This window comes from Trachurus japonicus, chromosome 11, assembly GCF_045865225.1.
Source record: "Trachurus japonicus isolate A0001 chromosome 11, Traja_1.0".
Classification (NCBI taxonomy): Eukaryota; Metazoa; Chordata; class Actinopteri; order Carangiformes; family Carangidae; genus Trachurus; species Trachurus japonicus.
The window spans coordinates 30,408,583-30,420,725 of record NC_140917.1 but is presented as its reverse complement, the minus strand read 5'-3'; the positions used below and the strand labels follow the sequence as shown (position 1 = coordinate 30,420,725).

At 43.7% G+C, this 12,143-nt stretch overlaps 1 protein-coding gene across 1 annotated transcript in view; it reads left to right on the top strand.

The window, feature by feature from the left end:
• Window positions 1-5,365: 5,365 nt before the first annotated feature.
• thsd7aa (thrombospondin, type I, domain containing 7Aa) overlaps window positions 5,366-12,143 on the top strand; it is a 118,751-nt gene continuing 111,973 nt past the window's right edge. Inside the window, exon 1 of the mRNA XM_085792287.1 lies at window positions 5,366-5,819. Coding sequence (XP_085648413.1) covers window positions 5,684-5,819 — 136 coding nt within the window. The 5' untranslated portion in view covers window positions 5,366-5,683. The remainder of the gene's footprint in view (window positions 5,820-12,143) is intronic.

Genomic DNA, 12,143 nt, shown 5'->3' with positions numbered 1-12,143 from the left:
GAAGAGTAAAGGAAGATGGCACACAGAAAAAAATTAACAAAATTAATATTTGCCCCCCCAAAAATAATCATATTTTAGATGAGTGTCCTTCAGAATGATGCTGCTAAAGCTCAAAACCTCCATCAAATGATTGTACAATGTATGAACATTATCTCTGTAATGCTTGATTCTGATAAAGTGAAGCAGTACAAAAGTATTGAGATTTTACTACAAAATATTCAGGCGAGCTTTCCAAAATGTCCATTTTTGGCACAGCTTGGAACCACCTGCCACTATAAACCATTGTTTAATCTTTAATTTCACACAATTTGTATGAACTAACTGAAAAGAATCAACCGGGACTAAATAACAACTACTTTCTTGGCCCTCTGTGTCCCTCTGTGTAAAGCTGCACTGACCTGCTGCAGTTACGCCTGGCTCTATCTCTGCAGCGGATTGGTTGATTCGAGTGATTGACAGCCCATTCGAACCGAATGAGGCTATACCTACGTTGATGTGATTGACAGTCATGGCAGTCAATCAGAATCAGCAGAATCCTGAAATGTGTGACGTGCAGGCTGTTGTGTGAGGCGCTCATAAAGGCTCCGCCGCTCCTAAAGCCCGTCCGGACTGATATAGATGTAACCGGTCAAAGTTCAAACTGGAAATATTGTGGATTTACCCATAAAACAAACTTTTCACGGCAACAGCAAAGGTAAGAGGAAATTTACAACCAGGTTTTGGCCAAGCATGTGTCTGTGTTTGCTCGACTTTGCTAGTTTTTGTCTTCTCTCTCTGCCGTGCTTCTGTGTAGCCGCGGCCAATCTTTGTAGCCGGCTCTTTCATATGAGTGGTAGCTGATGTGTTTTGCATATTTTAATATACAGTAGTATACGAGCCAGAAATGTGGCGACCACACAGAGGTGCTTCAGGAAGTTTGATGTTTAGTTGTTTATTTGAGTAGTGTTTGGCTCATAAAAACATGGTTTTTACACGTTGTAGGCAAGCTTCTGCTGTTTAATTTGACATACTATAATATGACTATATTCTTTCATAATTAGTGCAGTAGCGACTCTGTGGTTGATTCCTGCCTCACAGCCTCAGACATTTTTATTGCATGTTGTTCTTTGGCAATATCTGATGTCTGCCTGTCCCCACAGACATGTCAGTGGCAGTGACAGTGGCAGTGGCGACATATCAAGTGGATCACAAGTGACATCAAAAGCTTCCTAAATAAGAAGAAGGAGGCTTTTAAGATTGGTGACTCAGTCTTGATTAAGACAGCACAGCAGGAACTGAAAGTGAGACTAAGGCAAGCAAAGAGAGACTACAAGAAAAAGCTGGAGAGCAAACTACAAAATAATAACATCAGGGAGGTCTGGAGAGGAATGAGGACCATCACTGATCCTGCTCTATCTGGCGGTCCTGCTTCCGGCGGTCCTGCTCCACCTGGTGGTCCTGCTTCCGGCGGTCCTGCTCCACCTGGCGGTCCTGCTCCATCTGGCGGTCCTGCTCCTCCTGGCGGTCCTGCTTCTGGCGGTCCTGCTCCACCTGGCGGTCCTGCTCCATCTGGCGGTCCTGCTCCTCCTGGCGGTCCTGCTTCTGGCGGTCCTGCTCCACCTGGCGGTCCTGCTCCACCTGGCGTCCTGCTTCTGGCGGTCCTGATCCACCTGGCGGTCCTGCTCCATTTGGCGGTCCTGCTCCTCCTGGCGGTCCTGCTCCACCTGGCGGTCCTGCTCCACCTGGCGGTCCTGCTCCATATGGCGGTGACACTCTACTCTCCCTGGAGGAAGTGTCGGCAGAACTGAGGAAGTGCCTGCTTCCGGCGGTCCTGCTCCTCCTGGCGGTCCTGCTCCACCTGGCGGTCCTGCTCCATTTGGCGGTCCTGCTCCTCCTGGCGGTCCTGCTTCCGGCGGTCCTGCACCACCTGGCGGTCCTGCTCCTCCTGGCGGTCCTGCTTCTGGCGGTCCTGCTCCACCTGGCGGTCCTGCTCCACCTGGCGGTCCTGCTCCATCTGGCGGTCCTGCTCCTCCTGGCGGTCCTGCTTCTGGCGGTCCTGCTCCACCTGGCGGTCCTGCTCCACCTGGCGTCCTGCTTCTGGCGGTCCTGATCCACCTGGCGGTCCTGCTCCATTTGGCGGTCCTGCTCCTCCTGGCGGTCCTGCTCCACCTGGCGGTCCTGCTCCACCTGGCGGTCCTGCTCCATATGGCGGTGACACTCTACTCTCCCTGGAGGAAGTGTCGGCAGAACTGAGGAAGTGCCTGCTTCCGGCGGTCCTGCTCCTCCTGGCGGTCCTGCTCCTCCTGGCGGTCCTGCTCCACCTGGCGGTCCTGCTCCATTTGGCGGTCCTGCTCCTCCTGGCGGTCCTGCTTCCGGCGGTCCTGCACCACCTGGCGGTCCTGCTCCACCTGGTGGTCCTGCTCCATCTGGCGGTCCTGCTCCTCCTGGCGGTCCTGCTCCTCCTGGCGGTCCTGCTCCTCCTGGCGGTCCTGCTCCTGGTGGTCCTGCTCCATCTGGCGGTCCTGCTCCACCTGGCGGTCCTGCTTCCGGCGGTCCTGCTCCACCTGGCGGTCCTGCTCCATCTGAATAAAGTATTCTCTATCTATCTATCTATCTATCTATCTATCTATCTATCTATCTATCTATCTATCTATCTATCTATCTATCTATCTATCTATCTATCTATCTATCTATCTATCTATCTATCTCAGTGGCAACTGGTCAGAGGTGGGTAGAGTAGCCAAAAAATGTACTCAAGTAAGAGTATAGTTACTATAATAATGTTACTGGAGTAAAAGCAAAAAGTAGCCATTCAAACATTTACTTGAGTAAGAGTAATAAAGTAGTTGGTGAAAAAGCTACTCAAGTAGGAGTAGCCTAACTGCTGAGTAGGCTAACCTCTGATTTGTTCGTTTATTGATCAGCGCGTGAATGTAGGCCTAATCAAATACACAAAAATATAAAATAGCAATGAAAAAAATCAGATATTGCCAAAGAACAACATGCAATAAAAATGTCTGAGGCTGTGAGGCAGGAATCAAACCCATGACTTCACGATTGGTAACCTAAAGCAATAACCTTTTGGCCACAGAGCACCTGACATGCAGTGGGCTTACTATCATGAACCAAAGACTGTCCGATGATAGCTAAATAGTTGAAAGCATAGAAAGTCAAGAAATGAGAAATTATGTGAAATGGAAAGCCTGAGTGAGGCAGGAATTGAACCTATGACCACATAATCAGTACACCTTTACTCTGCCACTGGGCCACAGAGAGCCTACAGTAAAAACACAAGAGTTCTATACTGTGATAAATCAAAGCTGTTTGAATGCTAGCTGAAAGTCTTGTGAACATTTTACAAGGACAAGTGTGGCTACAAACTGTTACCAAAATCATGAGTGTAGAGTGTCATTTGTGGTATCGGTGACAGTTAAAAGAGAAAAGTTCCACTCGCTTTTTTGAAGATAATGAAAAAGTTGTATAGAAGTTCAACACTGTAAAGGTGTGTGAACAAGAGTTTAATGAAGCCTGTAGGTGAAAGTATGTGGAAGCAGTTGAGGTTCAAAGTAGGAGCAGTACTTTAAAGGTCCCATATTATGCAAAATACACTTTAGAGCGGTTTTCTATCAATAATATGCATCCCCGGCCTGTCTACAATCCCCCCTGGTATGAAAAAAGTTCATCCTCTCCCTCTTTTGCATTCTCCGTCTTTAGAAAATGTGTGCTTATACAGGCCAGTTGAAGATAGTCACCCCAGGTTGGTGACACCGCCCCAGGTGAAGGTTTGCCACGCCCGAAGAAATTTTCTAAACGGCGCCATTTTTTTCCGCTCACTAACATTGCTCCGGTTAGAACAATGGCGAATGTATGACCTGGAAGAAGTGGTTGCTCTCTTGTTGGCTGCACAAACAAGCACCAAAGTCTTTTTAAACCTTGAGGACTCAGTGGGTTGATTTTATTTTTGAGCAGTTCCCAAAGTGCTGTATGTGTGTGCTCACCATTTCACTTCGGACTGTTTTCTCAGTGAGGGCCAGTACAAAGCTGGATTTGCTAAATCTCTGAGGATAAAGAATGGATCGGTACCAACTGTCCGTGACCCAACTACAAATGTGGGAGCTGTAAGTTTAAACATTTTATATTTTGAGGACCATTCCAATGCATTTCCTATGGGACAAAAAAAATCTGAAAAAGTTTAATATTTGAAAAAGTATAAAGAGTATTAAAAATTTGAATAATAACGATAATATCCTGAAGAAGCTGCACAATTTGATGTTTTAATTGTTAAAGTAGCACAAAGTATGTAGTTAGACTGCAAAAATGGCCGGAAGATGTGAGAATAATAATAAAGAAAGATGGCCGTCACGAAGAACTCATTCACACTAATAATCAAGAAAAATTGCTTTATTGTATATTGCACCAAACACCATGCCAGGTATATTGATGGTGAAAACCTGGCAATAAACCTTATTTTCTGATTCTACCTTTTGATGTTGTCAAAACAACAGTATGATTAATTGAAATGGTGCAAAAGGTGAAATGCTGCCACCTAGCATGAGCTTACTGTATATTTTTCAAAGTCTGTGGTACATAACCTGCCAAAGATTAAAGGGAGAAAAAAAAACTAATAAACAAACTCATTGAAATAGTGTCTAGAATAGGTCTGAGGTGGGTGTGGTCAGTGAATCTGTATATAAATGTTATGCAGGGTATAAATTATATCTAGTATGAGGATGTGACTTCAGAAAAAAATCAAAATGACTGTCTTCCTGTAAGGTGTACTGAAGCTAATGCCTTCCAGAGGCTATTTTGTCAGTCTTAGCATGTTTTATGTAGCAGACACAGTTTGTGATGAGATATTTTTCCACATGCACATACACAAAATATGTAGATTAAACCAAGCTGGATGCATGTGCAACATCATGTGTATCATGGAGACAAAAATACATCATCATTACTTAAATCTGCATACAACCATGTTACTCAGTGGCATGATATTGGTAAATGATTGATAATCAGGGGGAAAATCCAGTAATATCCTAGTTTATCTGTATTTTTTTTACTGTTACAATTTCAAAAATCAACAACTGAGCCATGGTACGATGTTTCAGTTCAATTTCTAGACTACTCTGATTCAGCATGTAAAAGAGATGCAAGGTAATTACAAGCACACACCCCCCCCCTTTAATCTTTAATGCCATTATTTCCCAAACAAGTCAACGCCTCCACCTCCTCAGTGTAGGTTCTTATTTTGATCCAACAGTGCAAACAGAGCAAACAGCTTCAGAGACTCCTTGGGAAAAAGTGATAGCAGATGAGAGGGAGGGAGGGTGAAGAGGGTGGGCATGTGTGCATGTGTCTGCTGTGAGAGAGAGAGAGGGACAGAGGGAGGTGCTGCATCAACCCGGCATACAGCAGCAGCAGCAGCAGCAGCAGCAGGCTGGGCTTAGGGCTCTATTGTTCCCTGTTTTATTACGGCCACACGCCGTTCTCTCTCATTGAGGACCAAGAGAGAAACAGAAACAGGGGAAAAGGAGAGCGAGAGAAGACCTCTGCCCCCTTTTTTTCCCCAGGATTACTTCTCCTTGGACGCACTGGTGTGGACAAAGCAGAAGCGGAGAGCACACTTACTTCTCTAGCGCGTGGCCAGGCTAGCTGTTTTCCTCCTGACTGCATTGGGAACTACAGTACTTGCCATACGGCGGCCATGGGGCTGGCCAGCAGAGCTGTGGAGACGTTGGGGATCTCCTCTCTCTGGACGTTAGCGCTGCTTTTTCTCTCCATCTGGGAGCTTGATGCACAAGCTGCAGTGGAAAATAAACCCTTCTACATCTGGCAAACAGGTACCGTCCACCTTCTCTACTCTCCCCTCACCTCCCCCCTAGGGTTTAAGGAAGGAGGGGTTTTGGTGATGCTGAGTTAGTGAATGAATGTCCCATTCATGACTACTCTGACATTTGATGAAATATTAATATGTAAATGTTTGTGTACATAAGCAGATGCAGGACAGCAGGTGCACTTTCATGTGTGCTTTTTTAAATTTTTATTTGAAGGTTTATTTGCACTTACCTTTGTTTTCTAGGATTCCATCAAATAATCTTGCAAATTGAAAGAAACTGATGATTTAAATCCAAACTTTCTTTCCTGATCCATTTTTCCTTCAGATGTGAATGTAGCACATGCAGGTTGATGCACTGGAGCCATCCAGCTACATTATAGCATAACATATTTACTGCAGTCCCTGAGGTGAATCTCCCTTTACCCCCATCTGGGGGCTCTGGTAGCACCTTGTGCTGGGTATCTCTGGGCTGAGCTCCCTTCATTCTGGGACTCCTATGGAGCCTTGTACCGCAGTTAGGTTCATTTATCACAGTTTGACATTTGATGAGAAATGGTGTGTGCACTGCAGTCACACGAGGCTCTTTCTTGAGTGGGGGAACTACTAGCGCACTACAATGATGAAAACACCCCATAGTGATGATGCAGGTTTTTGATGGGGAAAGAGAAACCCAGAGGTGAATGTTTGAGTTAAAAGCATTATCCTTACAGTGTGTGCAGCTGTGTTGTTGATCATTACAAAGCTTCCTCATGTTACTGTTTTGGGTGGTGCCTCCCACTGATGGAGAGCCCATTTACTATGAAAGCGCAGCACATGGTCAGGAAAACACAATACCAATGCATGGTCTAGCGAGCAGAGTGAAGGAGTGGGGAAGAAGGGAGGGGGTGGAGATCGAGTGATGAGAGCTGGTGTAGGGGGATGGATCTTCTTTAACCCATCAGGGCAGGAGTGCCCTTTGGATGCAGCTGCAGATCAATGTGCTCCTCCACTCCTGCCTAATCTCTCTGTGTCACTGGGACGGTGGAGCTCCTGTCCATCAGTAGGTGCTGATCAAAGGGTTTATTCCTGGAAATGCAATTCAGGGACCACGCTGACTCTATAGGCTGAAATCCTCATGTAATCTTTACTTGTTAATATTTTTTTAATGATTATTTATCTAAAACGACCAGTGATATTGGATTAGAAACATTACAAGAATGTTTGGCAGCAGAATGAATTCCCAATTTTTTGTTCAGTAGTGTACATTTAGAATAATTACTAAGTGATATTCAGCTTGAACTACAGTACGCTGTACACAGGTATCAGTGAGTACTGATTCATTATGTTTCAGATTTTAGCCAATTTAATCTGAAGGAATCTCAGATTAGTGAAACTGATAAAACTAAGTTCTGATGCCTGGTATGGTATTGTATTTTCTTTACACAGCCTATACTTGTCCAGCAGTGGGCAATTTATATAATAATAATTTCAAAAACTAATAATAATTTCAGAAACATTCAAATCCTTTTTCTTCATTTTCAAGCTACATTTAATAAAGGTGGAAAATGTAATAATTCTGGATTATGCCAAAACTTGAATTTGTAATAAATATAACATTTTGCCACTGGATATCAGCTCTCTTTTATATTTGTTTTTCCTTACCAGCTTCATTGTTCACACTGTGTGAAAAGGAATGGAAATCCTCTGGTATTATGTGCCGTACCTCCCACCGTGTTACGGCAGGGGAGGAGATTAACAATAGAGAAGCCAGAGCAGATTGGCCCGACAAAGTTAACCTAGATACGGTATCGACATGTTTACGTGCGTGTCTCCTCTCAGCTTAAGTATGTCGGCACCTCGCTCTGCGATGCTCGTCTTTCCTCAGCTCTCTGGTGCCCATCTTGAGATGAATGATAATTAAGCATGTTTTGCTTGTGTTCTTGTCTTTGATGTGCTATTTCTGGCAAAACCCTACCTTACTACCATAACCCCGGTCTTTTCCTGCTCAACATAACAATCCAAGAGGCTTTTTCTGCACCTCAGCACCTTTTATGTTGGGGGTGAGCCAGAGGAGCAATGAGGTTTTTTTGGGGGGGTAGGGTGTGGGTGGGGGTCTTGTGTACTTATCAGGCATTACATTAAAATAGCCGACTGGTTTTAATGCTGTGACAGATCTGTGTATCTGTGAGTTAAACCATGAAACTGTGGAAAATAATTGCAGCTATAAAATAGATTTCATATTAAATTACTAAGGCTACACCCACACCTCTGTTATGGATTGGATTGGTCACTGAAATTAGCCACAGAAGTAATATAAGAGCGTGGGTTCTCAGGTGACTGCGGTAGTACAATTTCTCAAAATGCACTTTGGTCATATCATTTGAAGGTATTTAATCATCCCCTGTGTCCCCCTCTGCCCGCTGCCAAAACTGGTGTGTAAGCAAAAACGCCAATAAAACCACATTACTCCTCTACACTATCTGCATATGTATAGAATTCAGTGACATTGTGTAATCTGGAACTGTGTGGAGTGTTTTTTGGCAGACGATTTGCTGATGTTGTCTCAGTGTTAATGCACAGAAGCCACATACAGACGGCTGGGGATTAGATTTCTGTTTCTGCATGTTGATCTCCCATAGACAACAAAGTAGAGTAGAATGAAGATTCCATTAATTATTTGTTAGTTTGTTGTTTATGCAGATAATTGATTCGTTTTTTTATGCCCATTTAAAAAAAAAAATTGTTGTTTCTTACTTGTCTGAAGTAATCAAGGCCAACAAAGACATTGTTGCAGATATAGTGACTGTTTGAGGCAGGCAGGCTGGAAATCACTATGGACACCAAATCTAGGCCAAACGGTGAGACTTTGGTGAAACCCCTTTAAGATGGATCTTATAAGGTTCATTTATTGTCATTTAAAAAAAAAACTAAGAGAATTAAATTTGTACTCAGGTCCCAACAGTGCAATAAAGTGACACTAAAGCAAAAAAAAAAAAAAGCACAGAGTCCACAGCAGCAGCAGTAGAAGACAGAGGGTTCAGCTAGCCTCTAAAGAAGCTGGACTTGATGCTCAGCCTTGGGCCTGAGGGGAGGGGGACAAACAGTCCATTTGCTGGGTGGGTGGGGTCTTTCACATGCAGGAAACTCTGCTCCTGCACGCTGAGATGAACTTGATGCAGCTGTGATGCAGAAAGTGAGGACGCTCTCCACCACCCCCTAGGACTGGGATGCTGAGGCCAGAACATTTCAGCTTCTGCATGAAGTAAAGGTGTTGGTGAACTTACTTCATGATGCTGGTCCTGTTGCAGGTCTAGGGGTGAGGGCTACTTTTGTGGACACTTCCAGTCCAAAAGGTTGGTTAAACTTGTGAGTGTATGAATCAAAAATTGCGAAGTGAATATACGTTTTTTTTGTGTGTAAATTTCTGATATTTTCCAAAATTACATTCAGTCACATAGTGGGCAGTATAATGTTGACATTACTCAGCAGATCCCAGTCCCACACACTTTCCCAAGCTTCCACACAGCTGCATGTTTTGTTTTGGTGGTGTGTTGTGTGCTAACACATTGAACGAGGTGGACTATAATGGGCCTACACAGTCATACCACCTACATATCTACCAATCAATCAGGCCATCCCTACAAACTGTAGAATTATGACCTGATCCGTATCAGGTCTTAAACAAACTGTTGTTTTTCATGATGCATGCAGTGCAGTGATTCAACGTTCAAGGTTCATTCATTATCATTCATACTCAGGTCCCAGCAGCACAACAAAGTGAATTTAAACCATAGAGCAATGCTCTCAGTGTCTTGGAGTATGTATATATGTATATATATATATATGTATGTATGTATGTATATATATATATATATAATAATAAGAAAAGAAGAAAAAAAGCAAAAAGATATGTATGTATGACAAATATTCTTATTCTGTGGGTAATGGGGGCGGGACTAGATAAGCTTTTGCTTCTCCCGCTTTTCCCTTTCGGCCATGTATTGTATTATTTGATGATGAAGTGTGATGATGATGATTTAAATTGACATGCCCGAAATAAACAAATTGATTGATTGATTGATTGATTGAGTCATGTCCTGCACACATGAATATTAGGGGTCATATTATTTTAATATCATAAAACCTCCTTACTGCACAGTGTGTGGTGTAGGTTCTAAGTTTTGCATAAATGGCATAGTCATGCTATTGCAGTGACCTTGTTTGGCTTACAACATCCCAAAAAATGTTTCTCACCCCTCCCGTCGGCAAAGTGACGGTGGCTTCCGAGGACAAAAAACTTGTTTACAGTACCATGACTGGGACGACTGGGAGTATTTCAGGAGCATGGAGCGATGAGGTGAAGATCTAAACCATTTTACCATGTCTGCTGTTTCCTCCTCCTTCTTTCCTTCCTAAGAACGTGAAACTCTTGAAACGTGCTCTCTGACTGGCTGGATGTTCCGTTCAGGCTGCCGTACAAACATGGTGGCGCAACAAGCAAGACCCTTGCTATATGTATGTATAGAATAATTATTATAAAGCTACAAAAACCAAACAAATTTTATTTCATAGCGATTATACACTTATACAAATATATTCATGGGTAGTATATTCAGGTTTTGACAATACACCTTGTCAATTTTATATATATAGATTGTATATATACAATAACAAACACAATAACACATGGCAATAACAAACACTGCCAGTGTATCTGAAGGGCCTGTGGTAATTAGCAGGCCCAGTCAGCTTCAGACAGAGCCAGTGGATGTTTGGGGCTGCAGAAACCACGCACACAAAACAACAGTGTCTTTGCATTGTCCTCATGTAGCATATGGCTCTGTTCAGGCTTCCCACTGCAGATGCTCGTGTCCATGTGGTGCACAAAAGAAAGAGGAGGCTTTGCCTCGAGTCACATGGCTCACTCTTTGTTCTTCCTCGAATGTCCCCATGGAATAGCCCCCCTCCCCGTCCCAAGCCCCGGGCATGCACTGCCACCATCACTCAGTCCCTCTCTCACCCTCTCCCTCTCTCAAGGTGACCTTTAACCTCAGAGCTGAGAGGTCTCTTATGAGGATGGTGGCTGGCTGGAGGGTCTAAAGCAGCAGATCAACTGTCAAGTACTTAATTCAACTATTTACACCAGTAAATTGAATCAGTGCAGGTGAACAGGAGCTTGGCTGGTAATTCTCCAATCTTTAGATCTAAAGATGTTGGTCCATATGTCCTGAACCATGGAGCTGTGGCTCATACTGTATAGTATCAGATAGCTATGTGTAATATAAACGGTTTCAATAGAGACTAGACTTTTTCTATAAGCGCTTTTCAGCTTTGAGTAGCTATACAGTAGGTATGGCCTGAGTGCACTGTAAATAGCGAGGACCCTGTTGTTTTTGTGCTGGTGATCGTTAGTGCAGGATCACAGGAGGACGACAGGACGCTGTAGTATGTCCATCGTGTCTTCTTCTCCTACTGCAGGAAAAGATGTTGTTGATGGTCTCAACATGCTTGAAAACTAGTGAAACTTGGCACATAATGTTGGGCCTGGTGAAAATTTACACTTTATACTTTTTATTAAAGGGATCTCACACGTGGACAGGACCCCCCCCCCCCGGACACCCCTCTGTATCAGGCCTAGGAGACTGTAAATCTGTAACCTCATAGAACATGTCAAGACACACAAAGAGCTGCAGTCAAAACCAAAAAGGAAGTGGCCTGTTTCACAGAGTGCAGCTGGAATTACAAAATGTGTGTATGCTCCGGGTGTTGTGCTGTTAGCCCCCCTGCAGGGCACGGGGTGGGGGCTCGTTCATCTCTGCTTGCAGCTTTAATTGTTTTTCGGCTGTCTGATGGCAACTGTATTAGTGTGATTGGTGCAGCAAAATCGTTTTTCTTATCTACCTTAATTTTGCTTGCCTAATCTTGCTATTCCTCTTGCTATTTCTGATTGATTTTAATGATTCAAATCAAAGTGTTCATCTTTTCAGTGATTACTATGGCGGTTATTTATATTTTTCCCCACATATTCCCATCTCTCACTTCATCAGCGACAAAGGCTTTTTGATGTGCATTGATTGCCAACAGCAGCAGTCACAAATGTTTTTGTCACTCCTCTTCCTGCTTCCCACAGAATAGCTGTGTCATCCAAATATTTTTTGTTTGACTTGTATTTAAACACTGCAAACATTCAGAGTGAGCAGGGATGGAGGCAGAGCACTACCTGCTGTGAATCAGAAAGTAGAGGAGGTTGTATACTAATCACATGGTTGGTGGCTCTCCCATATTTCTGAATAATGGAGATGTGTTATGTATGTGTGTGTGTGTGTGTGTCTGAGTGGTCAATAAGGCT